The following is a 22,799-nucleotide window of genomic DNA, read 5'->3' as shown; positions in this document are numbered from 1 at the left end:
ATGGCCATTTTAAAAGACCTACAGTAAAACTTTTACCATTGTATAGCAGATGATCTATTCTTAATGTAAAGGCAAGGTTGGAAGTATGTTTAGATTTATTTAATATTTGTATTTTTCCCTCAGGATTTAATTCTATGTTATCATTAATATGAGATAATCTTGTTATTGGCAACAATATTTATATTTTTTGTATGAAAATAAAAAGAAGAATAAAGTTTATGTGTCTACAAAGCTCATTCTTTAGTCCACGGAAACTAGTTCATAGTGAAAAAAAAAATTAAATTATAGACCTTGAGCAAAAAAGAACTTTAAAATTTTTCCAGGCTTAAATATCAAGCTATTTAATAGATATAAGAGAAACATACCAACTTAAACAGAATTCAACCTTAAAAAGGAGCTAGCTTACAGAAAAATTCTTTGTATTTTGAAGGACTCCTCACAAATATCGATTCAAAGAAAAATTTTGTCCAATTTTAAGCAGAAATTCTTATTTAAAAAAATTAGTTATGCATGCTGAATCTAAAAAAAAAAATACATTTAACTACATTTAACATTCAAATAAATATTAATCCATTCATTAATAATTTAGTAATATTACATGCATATTATATAAACAATCAAAATTATTAAATTTTATACGCTCTTTTATTGTAGTTATCTGATATATAGACTGATATCTTCTATTTTCATTACAATAAATTTATCTCTCAGGTAATGCGTGTTGTAAACATTACTTACAGACTGATTCGCAGAATATATTTACTTCTACAACATGTTAGTTTTAAATTAAGAGATATTACCTGCATTGATACACCTTCCACTTTAGCAACATAACCAATACTATCAAGGAAAGCCACAGTAACCGGCACACTGATCAAAATGTTTTTACACATGCGCTTTATTCGAGAAAACACTTTACTCGAGCTCATCATATCAATATATGGTATCAAATTGACCTGAAAATAAAGTACATATATTTACCTGCAAGCATAATTCACTAAAACAAATTTCGATACATACGTATTATCCCGTTGATCATAAAAGTTGGCGAAGATCCTAACCATTCCATCCCCGTGCCAACCGTTCCTTAGGAATTCTGAACCGCACTTTTATCTGCAGCCCTTACAATAAAAATATTCATCAGTCTCTCTGCACAGTCCACCAAATACCCACTGTTGAAGTATTCAGCCCGCTTCATAAAAAAGCTTTCGTCAGTTTCTATTATTTTGTAGGCCCTCCGATTTTACCGGAAGCTTTGTTTACAATGCTATGAGCACAAACTTCTCGCAAGTAAATTTTACAATCTATTTGTTGGCTATATCCAGCTGTTTTGTCCCAATTTAACATACAAGGTGTGACACACACACACACACACACACACAAAAAGAAAAGAAAAAAAAAAAGAAAATCTGAAATGTTTCAGATTTTAAATTACGTCCAAAGGGGCGTTTTTTAACATTTTGTGTGTTACCTTTCTTTATTAAATATCATGTTCCTCGCACTTAAACCATAAGATCCAGTGCAACAGCAATATCGCAAAATAGTTTTAAAACGAGCATATCTTTAGAATTTCCGATACAGAGACTCACGCGCTGGAGATAAAAATGTTTTTTCTGCACAACGTTGCCATTGCTCGCTTTGAAATCCTTGAGTTTGTTAATCAAAAATTCGTCAAAGTTTTAAAAAATAGGAAATCGATCATAAAACAAATTTCAAATTTCAAATTTGGTCTTCCACATGCTCATATTCGTTGGAGGATTACGTTATTCAAAATTCGATGACTCTATGTACCGTTGTTTTATCACAATACGAGAAATATACATACATTTATGCAGATTTTTCATTATTTAATTTCTTCAAATATAATGCAGGACTCTAACATTTTGTGTCAACAGTTTGAAAAGTGAACCGACATTTATGAGTCCGACGCAAAATGCCAAAACGAAACTAATAGTCCTTCGGGATTCAAATCCCTTTGGACTAAAAAAAAAAAAAAAAAAAACTAAATGTGTAGTTTAAAAGCACAGTGGAGTTGGCTATAACTATTTTGGTGACGTCGTGCCAACACACCTCCCCTATCCATGCCGCCAGTTTCGACTTAACCGACCACGCCAGTGGAAAGTATTACGCCTTTGAGTGAACACGTGCAAATGCGTTCTGCCGGAAAAAATGTAAAAACCGAACAGCGATTCAACATTCAGTTTCTTGTGAAACTTAAGAATGAAATCAGCCACGGAGGAAACATTTCAAATGTTAACCGAGGCTTTTCGAGATGAAACTTTGTCTCATGCACGTGTGTTTGAATAGTATAAGCGGTTTTCAGGGGGAAAGGACAGTGTGGAAGATGATGAACGCCCAGCGCGTTCATCATGATTGAATGGGTTCCCAGTGGTCCCACTGTTAATCAATACTACTACATTAAAGTACTAAAATGACTTTGTGAAAAAAATTAGGAAAAAAAGGACCACAGTTGTGGAGTGATGGATGGTTGTTGCACTAGGACAATGCACTCGCTTACACGTATCTGTCAAGCACTTTTTGACCAGCAAAAACATACTGTGATGGAGCATCCCCCTTATTCACCTGATTGGCTCCATGTGACTTTTTTTATTTCCTAATGTTAAATCTTACTTAAAGGGAACCCATTTTATCTCAGCTGAAGAGGTTCAGGCAAAAACGGAGAATCTTCTATTCCAAAAACCTCGTTTCAGAACTGTTACCAGCAATGGCAGCACCGAATGCAGAAGAGTGTGAATGTTGAACCACTTTGAAGGTGATAATGTCGCGGAGAACTGATTCTGTAAGTACAATGATTTTATTGGACAAGTGGTTTTTTTTTTTTTTTTTTTTTTTTTTTTTTTTTTTTTTTTTTGGTGCGTGTGTATGTGTGTCATACCTTGTATGTTACTCTAGATGAACCGGAATGTAGTCACAAATGCGATTCTATAGTCATCAAACTCCTTTATTTTTCCTCACCCCCCCCCAAAAAAAAAAAAAAACAAGAAAAAATACAGCAATAACAGCTCATTTCTGTCGCTGTTCATGCAAAGAAAGGCGGCTTATCGGGAATCAATCAGGTTATATCAAACGAAAGAAGATATGGCGTCATGCAGAGGCTAGATCGGGGTGTCTGGCGACAGTATCACGGTCGGCGGGATAATACGTCTGTACCAAATGTCTAATAAAAAAGGACAGTGAACAGAATTATAAATTACTTTATAATCGAATGTAACAATTAAAAAAGAATAGGAATAATAAAATAGGGATAATTTTAAGAACATATATATATGCGGCTTAAGTGTTTGTCGCCGATAGTTTATTGGTTGCTTGCGTAGCTGTAAATTGTTTTATTCCCCATGCAGTGCAGCGCGTGACGAATACTATGAAAAAGCTAAGACGGAAAAATTGAAAATAAAAGAGCACGTGCATTTAACATTTAATAAATAAATTTAACATCTATATATAATAGAATTCGGAAATATGCAACCGGCAACGATGAAAAAACAAATAAAATGAAATAAATAAATATTTTTATTATATGCGGCTTAAGTGTCTGTTTGTCGCCGATAGTTTATGGGTTGCGTAACTGTACTAGCCAATGGGGTGAAGTTGCCACGGCACAGGGTTGCCGTTTCAATTGGAACGTAGACAATTTCCTGTAAAACTGTTGCTGTGACCATCAGCAAGTCTCAGGGCCAAACGCTTCAGCGTGTTGGCAATTTTTTAACCTGAGCCTGCATTTGGACACGGTCATTTTTATGTTGCCTGTTCAAGAGTTCGTGAGAGAACGGACGTAAAATTAAAAATAATGGATGGTCCTCTGCAAGGTGAGCTTAAAAATGATCGAAAGATCTACACAAGAAATTTTGTGCACAAAGTGATCTTTGACATATGAATTAACATTTTATTATTTAAACCACCTTTATTTATTGAGCTAGCAGTGGCTTTTGAGAAATGTACCGCCAGTGGTTTCCATCATTGCACTCTACTTTAAGCAATTAAGCAGTAGAACGGGGAAACCCCGTGGGGCAGTAAGCAAAGGGGCGTCCTCGCCGCCTGCCTTTGGCAATTCAATTTGAATTAGCAGTTTGTACAAATCATTTTAATTACAATTTATAATATCTAGAACAGTGCTCATTTCGTATGACCGCCGGGCTTTCTAGTACAATAATAACAGATAATTTGATACAAATAACCTGCATGAAACAGGATATTCATATCAAATACATAAACATGATTAAGTTAAATTGATAAATTAGACATTATCATCATTGAGTAATGTATATCACACTGCAATGCATAACGTGTTATTAAATAAATCAATATAAAATATATTGTACACTACAATATACTCTGTTCCTCTGTTATATATATGTAAGTAGCGATTCGAACATTTTGCAGCTGCTTCACTGCCAAAGCCAAGTAGAAAAAAGAAGATATGCTATTTCTGTAATATAACAATGTTCTGCATTAAGACATAATATTAAAAAAATAATAATTCTTTACGTAACAAACCAATGAAAAAATAATACAGCTAGCATGACACTAATGGAGAAAATTTTAATGCAAAAAATTTGGGATGGAAGCAATGAAAGATCAATAAAGGTCCCCTCCTTTCCCTGAACACTGACAGCTTTGATTCCCTGCTAATATATTTGCAGCCAAAAAGCAATAACACACTTTAGTAAAAAAGAAAGAAACTTAAACTATAAGATAAGATTTCCTAAAATCACTTTCATGTGCCACATTTCATTAATTAGTCCTAAAACATTATGCAGATGCAAGGTCCGTAGAGAACAGGTTAGTTCACTTGGGGTAAACAAACGAAAATGCGTTCTCGCTGTCTATTGGCTGTGACGTCACTGAAGTTTTCTCTCCTCAGATCAACATAGATTTTTGCATTGATTTAAGCTGAATGTAAGCTTGTGCGCGACTGTGGAAACTCATTCGGTTTTTTCTTTTTTTTTTTTTTTTTTTTTTTCCTCTCAAATATAATTAAATTTATGTAGTATAATGGTTGGTACGCACTGCGCGATTGCGTTATGCACCAATAATGCAGGCAAAATAAAAAATAATCAGCAAAATGTATTATTTCATAGGTATAGAAACTTATAGTGTTTTTTGATTTGATGCAAGTTATTTTGAATTTTCGGGTTACTTAAATTAATTTATTCATTAATATATATAGAAACTTCTATGCATTTTATTAGGTGTATTTAAATGCCAACGGTTTTGAATATTGTTGTGAATTGTGACAGATGCATATAAATATGCTTAAATAGTTTTAAATTATGTGTATGTAGCTCACTGCATTAATTAACTCGTTTTACACATGGAAAATTGGCCATGCAACCAGCCTTTTCTCCAGAAATTGAAGTCAAATCACCAGTGTTCAGCTGATGGGCCTTGTCAATTACTTAGAATTTGAGCCTATTGTACTGTTAATATGGTACATGCCAGAAATACAATATCATTAATACACGGGGTACATGTAAGCAATAAGAAGGAGTAACAACACCGCAGAGTACAGAAAGCAACATTTTAGAAGTCCACAATTCATTTGGCGAGCAAATTAAGTTGTATTATTATACTTAAGGCTATCAGTTCTGGATAATTTAGTTACAGTAATTTTGCAAAGATAGTAAAACAGTTCCTTCAGCAATATTAATTTTCTAATTATTAAGGCTTTTTTCTTTCATATTATTTGAAAACAGAGTAATACACAACATGCATTTAAATGCAATCAAAATTTAGGAAATGTACGATTTAAGAATACAGAAACGTTTAAAAAACAAATATGCTAAAATTCTTGTAAAATATAAAATTTCATTTTCTATCTGTACTTATAATTTGTTATGATTTGTATTATGAATGAATAATATAACTTAAGCAAATATTTTATTTATTATTGTTTTAAAATTTGCATTCCATTACTATACAGTGCACCATGATATATTTCATACAAAATTTTATTTATAAAATTAAGATCCATATTTACTAAGATTTTGTTGAATGTAGTGTTTAAAATTTAGTACCAATTTTGACTTTTGCATTTAATTATATAAATTTACCTGCAGAATTATATTTTGCTAGTATCTACGAATGTAATCATTATGTCTGTGGGGATATTGTACACAGGTCATCATATTAAATAAACATTCACCCTTTTTCCATGTGTTCACAGAAAGTACGATGACAGTCAAATGACGTTAAGATAAACTGCATAATGTTTTTATGAGTGCATTTATCTGTGTATGAATAATATTTTTCCATAACTAAACTGATAACTCTATTTTTTTTTATTCATAGAATGGTTAAACTGAATATGCTAAATGAAATGTAATATTTAAGTTATTATACAAACATATTTCTTTTTTGATACCAAAACAAACACATACAACATTCAGTCCTATTAATATCTGCCCACCAGCGGCCGAGTGGTAAAGTCGCTAAACACTGGTAGTTCGGTCCGAGGTTCGAATCCCGCGAACGGGCTGGCTGCATTGTCGTTTTCGTGGTTTTCCCCATGTGTAACGAGTATATGAGCCAGTTTCCCTAAGAAAGTCCTCCACGAAGGCATCCCTCCCTTCAAGCGCATAGCCTTCGAGGCTTTGCCATAATCACACACACCACACCACCTATTAATATCTAGGATTTACTTCTCTGAAATAAAAAATGAGGATGACAATCCAGAAAATGACTACATGTTTCATTTCGTTATTATTTTTATAAATTAAACAATACATAAGTGAAATAAATATAGAAACCTAAAAGATAAAATTCTAAATATACAATATTAATAGCAAAACATAATAGAGGATATGCAACTATTCTTTTAATATCTTTTACTCATTTTTTATATAAAAAGTTAACATCTTCTATCTGAATACTTTTAGAAATTTTTATTTTTTATTTTTGCTTAAAAGTGAAATTCAAAGAATTAAGATTTAAATTAAAATTAAGTCTCAATTTTTATATAAAATTACATAATGCAGCTGCTGATTTTAAAGAGTCTGCTGATTAAGTATTACACTTCCTTTCAGTTATAGCTTGAATAGTTCATTTGTTTATGTTTCTTGTTGCTGCTTTACATCAAGAAATTACAAACAAGTTTTAGAATCTAGCGAGTTATAATTTTATGCAATTTCTTTTTTTTAATCTATTAAAATTAATCATATATTACAGGAAAATCTCATGCGAGTTCATCTGAAAAAAAAAAAAAAAGCCACAAGTAAACTAAGATTTCTAAATGAGACAAGTACTGCAGAAACAATTGGACCGAAAGTAGGCTTTAGTAAAAAATTAATTTAAATTTCAGCCAAATTAGATTCCAAACATTAGGGACAAGTTTGTACAGCTTTATAGAATAAATATTCTTAATTTGAATTTCTTCTATATCGCTACACTCAGGGCTTAATTTCTAAAAGTAGAAGTACCGGAACCCTATGGAAGACCGTTAGTAAAGAGGAACAAGAGTAAATAAATAAATAAAATGACTATTAAAATCATTTAGCATTTAAAAATTAAATAGTTAATTATTATTAAATTAATAAATAATTATTTAATTAATATTAGCAATTAATATTTATTAATTATTATCTAACCATTAATTAATAATTGATTATTATTTATTAAAATAATTCTATAAAATGTAGAGGTAAATTAACATTTAATAAGCGGTTTTTAATATAATTTTATTGCTGCTAAAAATAAAATTTTTGAGATTAAATTTCTACTGAAATTGTAGTTCCGTTAATTACATAAAAGAAGTGCCGGAGCCTTCTTATGTAGGGCTCCGATGCGCTCCGGCTAGAATTATCATTTATCCCATGAACTGAAAAGTACCAGAGCCGGCAAAATTTAAGCTCTGACTACACTACATATTTTCCAGTTCTTGTGAAATGTGGGTTTTCAGTCTGTTGAAGCTAAAATGAGTAACGGTATAAACAGCTGAATCTTGAATAGCAAATTCTGTAAGGAAGTTTGGAAGATTTTTGCTGAAACAATAAATTGCTGAGGGAACTTTTCGTAATTAAAACTTATTCTATACAGTAAATAATATTTTAGGTAGTTAAGTTTCAACTCCAAATATTAGAATTTTTACTTTTCCGATGAAAAACAGAAAATATTTCAAAATGAAATACGAAACTACTATTAGGAGATGCTACAGCGAACTTCAGTGATGTCACAGCCGAACGAGTCGCTGGCTTTTCGTTTGTTTACTCCAAGTGAGCTAACCTGTTCTTTCTATGGACCTTGATGCAGATGTTCATGATTACTGTGAAAAAATAGCAGTACTGGACACAAGTGAAGTGCTGTATTTCAGTATGTTATAGCTCACTCTACGTGGCATTACACTTTAAGAACTTAAATGCCTTCACCCCATTCCTCACTGTAAACCACAGACACTGAATATGTAGACAACAAAACACAATTGTATTTACAGTTTTTTTGCCATTCTAAAACAAAGTTTACTTTAAAATTTTATTTTACTTAAAAGTTTCATTTTTAATTTAAGTACATTTGTCTTTCACACATATTTGTACACTAATTGCTCTTCTAACACTTTTTTTAACTCATTTAAAAAAAAGAGGGGAAAAGAAAAAAATTTTGTATTATATGTTAACAGTACATATGTATTATCCCACTGACTGCTTGCAGAAATTTTGGTAATGGTCACCAACCACCAATTGTAACTTTGAAATTCTAAAGTAAGCAATTATTCATAACTGGCACTAAATCATGCTACTTAGCCAGTTGATGGGATAATACATAAATACCATTTTAATTCTTTTGCAGAATAATATGCCCAATACCTAGAAATATGTACAGTATACAATCTTCAATACATATAAGTATTGAATAATCTACTGAAACTACAAATAAAAATACAATAATGGAGATACAATAATCTACTGAAACTACAAATATTACTAAACAAATGCATAATAGTAGAATATATAAGGAGAATATATAAATGAGGTTTGATAAATCATGCATATGAAGACATCATCAACATTATATAAAGTAATAATAAAATGTATTGTAGTTAAATATTTTTAGTACACTTTCTGCTTTCCTTTCTGTTTTGCAGCACACCAGGGCCGTGCGGTAAAGTTGCTAAACTCTGGTAAATCAGTCTGAGGTCTGAATCCTGGCAAATGGGCTACCATCAAGGGTGTTTTCTTGGTTTCCTTTATGTATAACATGTATACGAGTAAGTTTACCTTAGGAAGTCTTCCACAAAGGCATCCCTCCCATTGGGCAGATAGCTCTCGAGTACTTTGCCATAATTAAAATAACCCTTAATCCTTCTGTTTTACACATACACATGAATGTTAGGAATTCTGAAGTTTCAAGAAACATAATGCAATGAAAAAGCAAGCATATCTATAGTACATGAAATTTCAAGGAGTAATAGAACAATTTAAAATAAAATCATTCAATCACTGAAAGCATCAATCATCAAATCATTGAAATACTTGTCAGAATCAAGTATCCACATTTAAAGTTCAGGATCAGAATTGTCATGTTAAAACAATACAGGACACATTTTAGCAGCTGTATTTTGCCATCGTTTTCACTTGTAACTTATCATTATTTATTTTTTCCCCTTTTGTAAACTATTGTTATGTATTTTAGAACTTAGCACTTTATAGTACTGCATCAAATGCATGCAACTTATCTTTAATTTTCAAAATAATTGGATTATCTTTTTGAAATCAATATTACTTATCTCAAAGATTGAATTGGATTAGAAAAGTTGGATTATGGTAAACTACACATAGTTAGAGTCATGAGCTATAAATCCATTGATAAAGATGTATGACTATCATTCCTTGACTGTAAAAAGAGCTTTCTGCAGAAAACTGCAGAAACTAGAAGTTATCAGAAAATTTGCAGCACCTATGTCATTTCCCATTGACCATTTTTCCTGCCAAATGTGCTTTAGTTCTAATAACAGACAAGTATGACGTGACAATGCACTCATAAAATCTTCACTTCGGTTTTATACAAGCATGTTTAATTCTCAATAAGACAATTTGTTTATTACAAAAAAGGATATAACTTAACTGCCATTTCTCTGTTTTCCCCTTGCACTTTAAAATAAAATTTGGGATCTACCTTCTACCAAACAGAATAATGTGGAATATTTGAAAGTTACAGGATTCTGGGATTAAAAAGAAAAGATACTTTCCAACTATCCACACCTTGAATATATTCATGAGTCAACTCATGATGTCCCCACAATGTATTTACATGGCAATCCAGGTATGCACACAACACAGTTAGCCAGTGCCACTTTCCCCCAAAGGCCACATTTTCACCTTCATATTCAACATTCATTATTGTTTGTTTTTATTTCACTGAGAGCAATTTTTTTTTTTCTTGCAAGGATTCTAAATCACAATGTAGAGCTTTCCAGCTGATGAAAAAGGAAAGTGTTGCATTTTTTTTTTTTTTTTCCCCAGAAATATGGCATTTTACCTAACAGTAGATAATGCATAAATTTGCTTTCCATGAAGTTGTACTTATAAAGGATCAAATTTTATGGATCAAAATTTGTATACTGATACTACTGAATTTGTGTTTTCTCTGTTTCTTTTTTTTTTTTTTTTTTTTTTTTTTTTTTTTTTTAAGATAAAACAGATTGCTGTGTATATGGGTAGAACAGTGCAACAAAAAACATGTTTATTATGGATATTTTTCACATTTTTTATTTTGTTTATTGCTAGCTGTTTTATGCAATTCCTAGTGTGCCACCATTTTTTAAAATGGCTGTTGTCTTTCATGTCTGATCTTGGTGAAAATTTAATCACTAACAGTTGGTGGCTTTTTGGGAAGGAAGTGCCGATAATCAGAAAGTATAAAAAAAAAGTGTGCATTAATGGGCATAATATTAGACTTTATTTGAAATAGATAAACAATGACAATACAATATAAAATACTGTGACAAATAAATGGGTATTCAATCAGGGCTCTAACAAGAGACTTAAGGCCCTTAGGGCAACAGTTGATAATAAGGCTCCCTCTGTATAGTTGCTTGCAGCCTTATCCACTTTTTGCTGAGATATTACCGATTATACTTTTCATAACTGAAATAGCTTTGTACACTTTAACTAAATGAAAAAAGTTTTTATGAATTTCTTGTTCATGTGTGCTATAATATATTATTTCTGATTCGTGTTTAATTCTGTTAAGTCAAAGAGAATATGATATCAAAAGTTATTTTGTGCAATACAAAATATAATATGAAATGTAAATAATGTAATTAAGGTAAAATGTTACTAACAAATTATTCAGTATACTTTATTTTTAAATTTGGATTATAAAAATCTTTATTTTCGAACTATTAAGAAAATTTTACGGTTAATTTTTTTAGCCTGATTATTCCAAGTTCAGAGCAGAGCTAAATTGGCAAGCCTTTCCTATGGCATACAGCTTTGCAAAGGCAGAAGCAGGCAGATTGCTATCCATAAAAGCTGGAAGCCAATGACAAGAGGTTATCACCAATCTACTCTTTGGATAAGAAACAAACTGCCTTTCTGGTCTTTGAATCACTTTTTTGTATCTAATGTTCTTCTAGAACACCTGACTCAAGTTTCTACTAGAACACTCTCATGAGTACCACCTTTTTCAACACATTTTCTGGTAATCATTAGCTTCACTCAAAAACCTTTAATCTAAACCAGTCTGCATAGTGGTGCCATCTGGTAGCGGGGTTGATATAATCTGATTCATCATTGATGCATTTTCAGGCATCATTTTAATTCACATAAATTTCTCAGCTTAGTGAAAAATATAGATATCATTAGCATGTTTAAATTTTCAATTTTGTAAATAAAATTTCCCTTACAAGGAAGACATATATTTTTTTCTTCTCACTTGAGGGCCATCTAAGCTCGAGGCTCTGGAGCACTGCAGCAGTTGCACTGGTAATAGTTACAGTCCAGTATTTAACAGTGTTATGTGTGTCAAATAGTATATCTTTTATCTTTTGATTATCTAACTAAATAAACAGCAACAAGTTTCTTTAAAGTTTCATTAGAATAACAGACATAATTTTGACAGGATCTTCACCAATTTTCATGATCAACAGGAAAATACTGAATTCACTAGCAAAAATATGAATTACCATACCAACAAAAATTTTATAGCATCCTCATCACATGTTTATATACATAACAACATCAAATTCGTTAACAGCAACATCAATTACCAAACCAACAAAAACTGTTTACCATCCTCATCACTTATTTATCTGCACTACAATATACTTGAATAAACATTTCAGCTCATCCCTTCTTCATAAATCAGCCTTCAATTAACTTCATCAGTCACCATACTTGTTGACATGGATATATAACAAATTCAATGCAGAGTCAGCTAAAATTTCAGAGACAAGTCATATTCTATCTGAAAACTAATAATAGTATACAGCACACACACACACACACACAAAAAAAAAAAAAAAAAAAAAAGGAATTTTACAAAGATGGTACCTAAATATGTTGATAAGCAAAGTGATAATTTGGCCTTTAACATCATGATATAAACTACAGTGGATAATTTAATATTTTTATTCATGAATATATGTGTAGTTCAGTGGTACAGTAATTCCATACTGTCCCTAGTCTTGCTGTTGTTTTTTGAATAAGATTATATATTGTACTATGCAAACTCAATATTCCCATTCTATCATTAACTCAACTAATATGTTTGCTAATGAATTAAGTATGTTTACAAAATAATCATATATTTAAATTTTCAAATTATCTATTATCTTGTACTGATTTGAGAAGTGAAATGTAAAATATTTGACTGCAAATCTTGTGATGCTAAAGAGATACTTCTATATCTGTTCAGTTCTCCAAATGGCACTTATCAGTTATCCTAAATAATATTTCCTTGATAATTTTTGTCATGCCAAGACATTTCTATAACAAAACGCCTCCTATGATATCGCAATAATCCTATACTTTTGATCTAATAATACAACAATCTAGTTCACTGTTGTCCCCTTCCCATTTCAGCAGCTAAACATTTAATTAATAATGACAAGCAAGTATATGTCACAGAATTTGCTGCATATTGAGCTAGAATCTATAGCTACAGATACACAGATAAGAGTTATAAAAATATCACTAGTGATGTTTTATTGCCAAATTCTTCGTACTAAAACTTTATCGTCAACAAAATGTGAACCAGAATATCCAGTGACATCTTTAAGATAGTATAATACCTGCAATTTGAAAAATGTTTATAAAATTATGACAATACATTAAAAGTAAAAATCTAGGTATATTGACAACTAAGTATACCTTATAGAATTTGCTGCATATTTAGCCAAAATCTATAGCTAGAGATGAACAAATAAGAGTTACAAAAATGTCACTAGCAATGTTGATTGCCAGATCCTTGATGATAAAACTTTATCATTAATAAAATATGATCTAGGATATCCTCTAATTTATATACATTATAACCTTATAACTGGTTTGTTTTAGTTGATTACGGCAAAGCACAATAAGGCTATTTGCCTAAGTGGATAGATGCCTTCATGGAGAGCTATCTATGGCAGACTGGCTCTTATACATGTTACACATAGAGAGAACAACGAAAATGCCCATGAAGCCAGCCCATTCACCTGAAATCAAACACAGGTCAGAACTAACAGCATTCAGAGATTCTACTACTCAGCCGCTGGTGGACTGTAACCTCATACAGTCATTCACATTAAAATTAATTTATTTATTGAATTTGTAGTCAAGTTTGTTTGCAATAAAATTATTATTCTGTTATTTCCCATAAATAGGTATTAGAAATCATGTATTATTTAAATGCCATGTTCAGAATGATTTACTTTGCAATAACATAATTTTTTTTAATTCCTTTTAACATATTTCAGCTATCTATTTTACATTCAAATATATTCCAGATTTACCTTTAATAATTTTAAAACAGCTTGATTTAAATTAATTCAAAAGAGATTAAATACATTTTTAAATAACCTCTGTTTATTAACAAAAATGTAACAAATATAAATAGCATAGAATTCAAATAAGCATTGACTGAATATATTAATGAAAGTAATATTTAATATTACACTTAATGTAAATAAAAACAAAGGAAAAAATTTTCTTGGAAACAAATTATTTGTAAAGACTGAAATTTCATAATCAACTAAATAAGAAAATTTAGAGAAATACGACATTTCTAAATGAATTAAATCGTGTAACTCTACTTAAACTAAATTATATTAGCATTTAATTAAAATCTCCCCATTTTTAATAAATGCCTGAAATTTCAAGTTTGTTATTAATCTACCCTAATAATAATTTATTACATTTTCGTTTTTCTTCTTGACAATCTTAATTAACTGAACACTGCCAGCCACACGAGAACCATCTATCTAAGGAGAAGGTTGCCTTCATGGATTTTATAAGAAAAACTGGCTTGCTTTTAGAATTATGTGGGAAAATTGCAAAAGTACCCCTGCAGTCTACCTGTTTTCCTGGCTTAAAAATCTCAGCAATCAACACTTCTATCTGTTTAGGCACTGGTGGATTTCACACCTTCAAAATATGGCACACTATGTATAAATACTTTTAACAAAAATACCTGCCAACTTAAAGTAAAATTTTATCTGAATTTTTCACTTACTATAAACCAAACCAAAAATAAATAAATGATTTCCTCTGAAAGATGTTTAAATGAAAGTTCCCAAAACTATAAACAAAATTAAATTTCAATCAACACGTATTCTCAGTTGGTGATATCAGTTTATTAACATATTTAATCATTTAGACTCATTTAGATAATTTGTGAGTTTTCACTTAATGAAGAAACGTATTTTCGTTCATGTGACTAAATTTGTATTTTTCAGATTAATACAAGAATTTAAATCGGATTGTGTTCTAAAAATGAAATTTAATCTTGTTTATCATACAATTAACTGAATGAAATGCTGAAGTCTTCTTTGACTTTATTAAACTGCGTATGAATTCTTGCTCTCTTTTAGGCATTCTAAGACACTCGATTACAAATTAATTATTTTACATTAAATAAAAAATTAGGTTAGGGAAAGAATACTATTAAATACACTTGAATATTACGGTTCAACTTTAGGCCTTTAACATTTGTATCTTTGCGGTTTACTGATGAGAAAAATCCTTAAAAAATTATACACAGTAACGCTGAGTAAATGTAAAATGCTTTACCGCTAAAATATTGTAGCTGTAGATAGCAGAACACAATTTCACCTTGATGCCACTTCTTCGAAACTCAATTTTTCGGAGATACTGATTTTGCTTTTATTGAGAAAATCAGCATTGATGTTTCTTAAACATATGATCATAAATCTAGGCTGATAGAAAAGTATTATTTAAGATTTAACGTAATTATTTTTAAAAATTCTAACAACAAATCTTAAAAAAAAAATTAAATCTTCTTCTTTTTTTTTTTTTTTTTTTAATATCTGAGAAAGATTCCACCGGAGTTTGAACAATTATGTACAGCCAAACGCCAAATGTTTACGGAAAAGTGTACTTTGCTGTGATTGGTTGGAGGGTTATCTTTTTCACGCCAAACTGGACCTGGCGCCAAATACGTAAATCTAGTAAAAATAGAAATCGTATTCCGCCATTTTCGTCGGTGAGTGTTTTTTCTGCACGTGATAATTCTTAATTTGATTTTGTTATTTGTATTATTTTTATTATGTCTTTGTCTAAGCAAACAGGAAAAGTGAAAATACTTATAATCGGAGATTCGATGATAAAATATTTAAAAGAATATTTATTGCTGAATTTACTGGATTATGAAGTTCATTTTCATTGTTTTCCGGGTGCTACGATTGAAAGGTTGACACGCAAGATAACCTTGATAGACAATCAATTTGAGTTAGTTTTGGTTCACGTTGGTACCAATAACTCTTGTGACACTTTGGATGATATTCATCATAAATGTGATTGTCTGTATAATGTTATTGAGCGTTTAAACCCGAAGATCATTCTCTTTTCAGGTGTCCTCCCGTGTGAACGAAATTTATTCGAGAATGGTTTCAACCCGTACAGTTTAAAGAAGCTGAACAGAAAATTAGCTCGGATAAACATTTGTATCTTTTCGAAGCATTCAAAGGCCGAGAAGCTTTTTCCTTTTGCAGATCTGGTGAGTACTATTGGAGTACTTGTCTGTCAAGAGACGGATTGCATCTGAACCGTAAGGGTAATGCACAGCTTGGGAGAATTTTTGTGAAGGACATAAAAAGCGTTTTGAGTGTGAAATCCCTTCCAAAGGTAAGTGCTACATCTTTTTCCTCTGTATCTGCTATTGAGTTTCCAGCTTTATCCACTGTTTCAGGAAAACATCCTTCTGTACCTATCACGATTTTGGATAATTATCCTCGTGCTTCTGTCATTTCAGATACTTCAAGTACTCACTCTAAACCTCTTTATTCAAGTGTTTTGAAACGGGTTTCTTCTGTTTGCAGCACTTTGGATAGTCATCCTGATACTTTAGGCTTATCAGATTCTAGTGTTTCAGTTTTGTGTGCTCCTTCAAGTGTTCCTTCGAAACCACTTTATTCAAGTGTTTTGAAACTTTCGCATGTCTGTACTACATTGGATAGTCGCCCTAATGCTTTAGCATTACCAGGTGTTTTGACTGATTTGGATAACCATCCCAGTATTTCAGTATTGTTGGATTCTCCTGATGTTCTTTCTAAACCTCATTATTCAGATGTTTTAAAATATGGTTCTACCAACACGTCTTTGGATAATCATCCCAGTGGTTTCTTGTTATCGGTTTTCCAGTTCTTGAGCCTATAGCCGACAGTGTTTCGAGTATTCTTGACATCACTGCACCAGTTTCTCAGAATTCCAGTACTCCATCTGTTTCTCATTTTTCTGCTGATCCAAGTGTATCTGTTTCTCAGCTTTCTGGTTCTTTGTATCCTGTTACAGTTGCTTCTGAGCTTGCAATTAATTCCATTTCATCTGCTTTATCAGATTTTCCATTTTTTGAAAGTGCTGTTAACATTGGTCCAAATAATGTTGATGCCATTGCATCTGTTCCTCAGTTTTCTGTTGCTTCTGTGCTCAATTCTGAATCTTCTGCTTTTCAGGTTCTCACCTATTCTAGTTCTCCTGTTTCAGACTCGGCTTCTTTCATCTCATCAGATCTTACAGTTGTTGATCTTCGATCTCTCGGCTGTTTTTCAACCATTTCATCGATTTCACTTTTTGAAGATGATAATGAATGTTCAAACTTTAAGTTTGGGGGTGCTAAGAGTCCAAATAAATCTGAAAATAACAATAAAATTGAACTCGTGAGTAATTATGATAAAGAAAATTGTGCTTCTAATGGAAAATCTAAGATTTGCCCTAAATGTAAGAAACCTTTTTCTTCTAAACAGTCCTTATCTAATCATAAACGTAACTGTAAAGGTATTATAGAAATGAAATATCCCAGAGTGTGTGAAGTTTGCATGAAGTCGTACTCCACTAGACAATCATTTTCCAATCATAAAAAATGTTGCAAAGCACCATCAGCTGAATGTATTCCAAAGGCATATATTTGTGACCGGTGTGAGAGAGATTGTAAAAGCCGCAGTAACCTTTTTCATCATAAAAAGATCTGTAGTATTAAAAATCCTACATCTAATAATTCTAAGCCATGTGTTATTCCTGATTGTAAGGAAATATTTTGTTCTGATAATGAATGTAATAAACATTTGGCTGAATATCATGATTATGAGATGGCTATGCAAGAACTTACATTTTCATCAATAGGAGAATTTCAGTTCTGGTTAGAATCGCATAGTAAGCAGACATTCAGTTCTTATAAAAAGTCTGCTGGAAGTAGATGTAGGAATGATAAAACTTTTCATTATTACTGTTGTCAATTTAACGTAATGCATAAAAAGAAAGTTCCTGTTTCCAGTAGAAAAAATCTAAAAGATACATACCTTCCAACTTTAAGTGTCCGTCAAAAATTTTAGTTTGTGAAGAATCGCACCTTGTCACAGCCATATTTTATTCGAATCATAATCATGAATTGTCTTTTGAAAATAGCAGGTTCCACCAACTTAGTCAGAGTTGCCGTAACAAAATTAAAGCTTATGCACAGTTAGGTGTATCCACGGATCAAATTCAAGAATTTATCAGAGATGGAAGTGGACTGCGGGATAATAGGGAGGGCATATATGATAAAGATGTATTTGTAACACGAAGAGTGATAAACACTTACAAAAAAGCAGTTAGTATGTTCCTTTCCGGGTGATGATTCACTTTCAGTTGCCACAATAGTTGAAAAACTCAGGCAAGAATCATATGATCCAGTACTTATTTATAAACCACAAGGAAAGCTAGCATTGTACGGTCCAAAAGGGCTTGATGAACTTTCTTCTACAAATGAGTCTTTTGCATTAGGATTGCAGACTAAACAGCAGAAAGATATGATGATTAAAGGTTGCTCCAGGATTTTATGTATTGATTCTACTCACAAAACAAATCAATATGATTTTTATTTATTAAATTTAATCGTTCCTGATGAGTTTGGTAGTGGTTATCCTGTAGCGCATTTCATTACAAATCAGTTAGACCAGGATACAATGTATAATTTATTCCTTAGTATCAAATGTGTAATACCGGAACTTTATGTCAATTGTCTTATGACAGATGATGATAAGACTACCCATCCTGCATTTGATAAAGTATTTGGTCCTGGTATTACACATTTGTTATGTAAATGGCATGTGCATCGTGCTTGGCAACGTAATTTGTGCCGAATGGTTTCTAATCAAAAACTTAAAGATGAAATCTATTTTAATATGGTAGTATTACTTGAAGAAACCAATTCTGCTCGATTCATAGTGATGATGGATAATTTCCTTCAGAAGTTTCGAACTATTGCACCATCTTTTATACAATATTTTGAAGAACATTACTATAGCCGTGCTATTCTTTGGTCAATGGCCCATAGAAACTTCCCTCTTGCGTTCACAGATACCAATATGTATTGTGAATCGTTTCATAATAAATTAAAAACTACATATTTTAGACGAAAATTTAACAGGCGTTTAGATAAATTAATTGAAGTACTTTTAAAAATTGAAGAGGATACATACATGGCTCACAGCTATAAAATTAAAACTAATTACAAGCAGAGTACTTGTCCACCTACATATAATAAGCGACATGATTCGGGAATAAAAATTTTAGATAGTGATGTAACAGGGGCTGGTTTTTTGTTGTGGATTGTAAAATCACAGACTTCTAATATTCAGTATACAGTTAAATGCTTATACGAGTTATGTCCTCAAACTGATCACTGTTACTCTAAATGTATTAGCTTATCTTGCCTTAATTTGTGTAGTCATTTATATAATTGTAATTGTCCAGATTTCAGTCCATTATGTAAACACATTCATAAAGTACATTCAGTCAGACAAAGAGATCCATCCTTCTTCGTAACAGATACTTATAAAAGCGAAAGCTGTTCATCAGCCATACAAACAGGTACAAAGTCTGTTATTTCGAATGCAGTAGCATGTAACTTAGAACATAAAATTGATAATTGTAAGACTTTAATATCTGAATTACAGGTTATGCTGTCTAATCCAACAGTTAAAAAAATATTGTTGCCTACTATAACAAAAAATTTGAAAGAAATTGTTTCTAATTGTAAAGGTGTAATAGAGTCGAACTATCTGAAAGAATTTCCTGACAAAATGCCATTTGTCAGTGTTCCCCCAAATTTAAAATTAGCCCGTCAGACTTTGTTTCGTACAACTGCTTCAAAAAGTGCAAAGTGTAAAATTTCAACTTACCTGAATATTCAGAATAAAAAAACCGTTAAAGAAGATTTATTAGGCATTAATTTAGCGTGCACAATTAATAAAAGTACTTTTACTCCCAAGCTTATTGATGAGGATATCTCAAAATGCATTTTATATGTTGGAGAAACACCGCTAACATTTTTGGATGTAAAATCTCTGGATCCATACATTCCATGTGAGGAAATTCAAACATTAAAATCTGCATCTTTAAATTTTCAGCCTGGTTGGCTCAGTGACAATGTTATTGATGCTTTCCTTTTTATTAGTCTTTGTGGTTCTTCTTCAGTAGCAGTCAAGTGTTATCATACACCTTTCTTTCAATCAGGTAGTAAAGATCAAACTGTATGGCAAAAAGAGGATTTAGCTTCTGTTGATTTCTTTTTTATTCCAGTTCTTGTAAAAAATAATCATTGGGTTTTACTGGTAGCAAGAATTAAAGATAAAATGTTTCAATTTTATGATCCGCTTGGTTTTAACTCAGTTCAAAATTCAGTATCTTCATTAATTCAGCTGTGGCAAAAAGTCATAAATAGTATTTTAAACATTAGTGATAGTTGGTGTGTTTCATTTCCAAGTCACACTGTTCAAAATGATGGTACGAATTGTGGTGTATTTATATGCTATTTTGTGCATCAACTTAGCCGACATTTGGATATTGATCAGCCTTTTAATACATATGATTTCAGAAAGTTTATTTATACTAGTTTAGGTGGGAAGATAAATGAAGGAAAGTAAGTTCAGGAAATAATTTTGCATGTTTCAATGATAAGAAACAGAAGACCAAGATTTTTGAGTTTTTATTCCTACACCAAAGTACATTAGTCAGGTTATATGGTTTCATCTTACACAATTTTAATCTGTTTCATTTTTTAATACCTTCATTATGTTGAAATAACAGTGGCTTTCTGAAGCTTGCCAAAATCTTCTGCAGGTCATGATTTAAAATGTTTAATGATTTTTTTAGTACAATTTAATATTCATGTAATAAAGTTTGTTTTAAGAAAATTTATTTTTGCTTTATTTGTATAAAAATACTGTGTCTGTATAAAAAAAACCATGAATCTGTTTAACCATAGTTCTATTGTTTGTAACCTTTGTTTATAAAATTTTAATTTTTTGTAATTTTTTGCCAAGCCATTGGAAATGATAAAAAAAAATTTAAAGATTGAAAACTCAAGTAAATGGATGTGTCTGAGATAATGAGAGCTAAAGTTTTAACTAGTCTGGTTTTGAATGATATATTTAGTATATTTGTTTTTTAAAAATTTTAATTCTCTTGTAGTATTAAATTTATGTAAGTGATGTATTTTATCCTGTTTTTCATATTCAAAATAATTAATATGTCCTAAACTTATCTTTTTATTAGTATTTTATATCATATAAGTAAACACTTTTTAAAAAATTTAAACAGCTTAATTTTTTTTTTCTGAAACTTTCATTGTAATCCATCTCATGAAGTTAGTTTATTATAGGCCTTTAACAAACATTTTTACTTTGGCTAGCTACAAACTTTACTTTTAAAACCTAAATTATAGTAATTATGTAGAACTGAATGTAAAAATATTAAAGTTTTGGGGAACCATTATGGTAACGAGCTGACACAGTACCTCCTGGGTGGCATGGAAACCTGTGTATTTTTATGCTATGCTATTTCTAAATATTAAATTTTGTAAGATCTATCTACTTTTCCACATACACTGACTTAGATCCTACGATGAACCTGGCAAATTGTCACAGGTGTGAAATAAATACTAGCACGGTAGAGGGGTGCAAAATAACCCTTTATTCACCTTCTAAAACTGGGCCGAAATTCTCATAATATAGACTTCAGACCGGCGTGATCCGAAACAGTTTTGCCTCCTCTTTGAAATTTCCTAATGAGAAAAGTCGTTAGTCCCCCCCCCTTGGATACAGTAAAATTTACATGTTTGTCGGACACTGTCCCATAGTAGATGAGTTGCTAGATTTGTGATTTTTTCAATATTTATTTTGCTTTCATTTAAATGAAGTTCTAAATAAATATGCAGTACTGGATGCATATCTAGTGCACTATTTATTTAGAACAAAATGTATGCAATGTTTATATTTCACTCACTATTTCTGATCAATCTCGTAAATAATTTGTGAATTTTTTAACTTTGTTTTCACTCTTCATTTATATTCGTGTATTTTCGTATTAGAAATAAGAAAACAAGAGAAAAATTTAACAAAACATAATAAATACAAACTAGCTTTGTAAGTCTGCAGGCTGGAATGTGATTTTTAATAACATATTTTCGTTAACAAAATAATGGTAATGACTAATTTAATGAAATAATAATAATAATATTTATTACCATTAGACGATTAGAATGAGATTCAATACAATTAGATTTTGAGATGAACTTACAGCAATAATAAAGCTTTATATAACAACTTTAAATCTGCTTTTTTTCGATAATTTTGTTATTATAAATCACAGAATTCTAATCAGTGTGATACTAAACGGATGAGGCCAAAAGGCTTACTCGAGTGACCGCGAAATTACGAAACGTGTGCTAGGCTAGCGAAACACGCTCTGAATAAACTGATATAATCACACATTTAAATAGCACTTCACTTAATTTTAAATTTATGTCCTGGAGAGAATGTGAAGGGAAATTTGAGAAGTTGAGAACAGGAAAACTTAAAATAAATATGTTATGCAAATTAAGAAAAACCATACAATTTGATACATTCAAAATTTTATATATTGAAATTTAATAATTAAATTGCTGTGATGAATCTTGTTTCGATTTCATATTTAGGCCTTGATGTCTGTCAGTGTCGGGACTGTTTCTAATGTTAATAATTTTAAAGTCTCCTAAAACTAGTTTAAATTTTTGTTTCAGGAGGGATTTTTTTTATAATCAATTTCTTTTTCTCTGCTGACATTTTTTTATTATTAATATTGAAATAAGAGCTTACATGATGTTTTTGTGTC

General features: G+C 31.1%; 1 protein-coding gene across 4 annotated transcripts in view; it reads right to left on the bottom strand.

Annotated features, from left to right (window-relative positions):
* Positions 1 to 15,477, bottom strand: part of LOC118190648 (mitochondrial inner membrane protease subunit 2-like) — a 293,811-nt gene extending 278,334 nt beyond the window's left edge. The window contains exons 1-2 of one of the 4 annotated variants that reach the window (XM_085823070.1): positions 15,222 to 15,477; positions 801 to 956 (exon numbers count right to left, since the gene is read on the bottom strand). In XM_085823070.1, the coding sequence (XP_085679196.1) occupies positions 801 to 932 (132 nt within the window). In that variant the 5' untranslated portion in view covers positions 933 to 956; positions 15,222 to 15,477. The other 3 variants (XM_085823073.1, XM_085823072.1, XM_085823071.1) reach the window with 3 other exon arrangements.
* Between the last annotated feature and the right edge of the window lie 7,322 nt (positions 15,478 to 22,799).

Source organism: Stegodyphus dumicola, chromosome 1, assembly GCF_044657685.1.
Source record: "Stegodyphus dumicola isolate Sdum_Otavi_A_Nest chromosome 1, ASM4465768v1".
NCBI lineage: Eukaryota > Metazoa > Arthropoda > Arachnida > Araneae > Eresidae > Stegodyphus > Stegodyphus dumicola.
The sequence above is the reverse complement of the archived record's forward strand: the minus strand, read 5'-3'. Positions and strand labels throughout refer to the sequence as shown.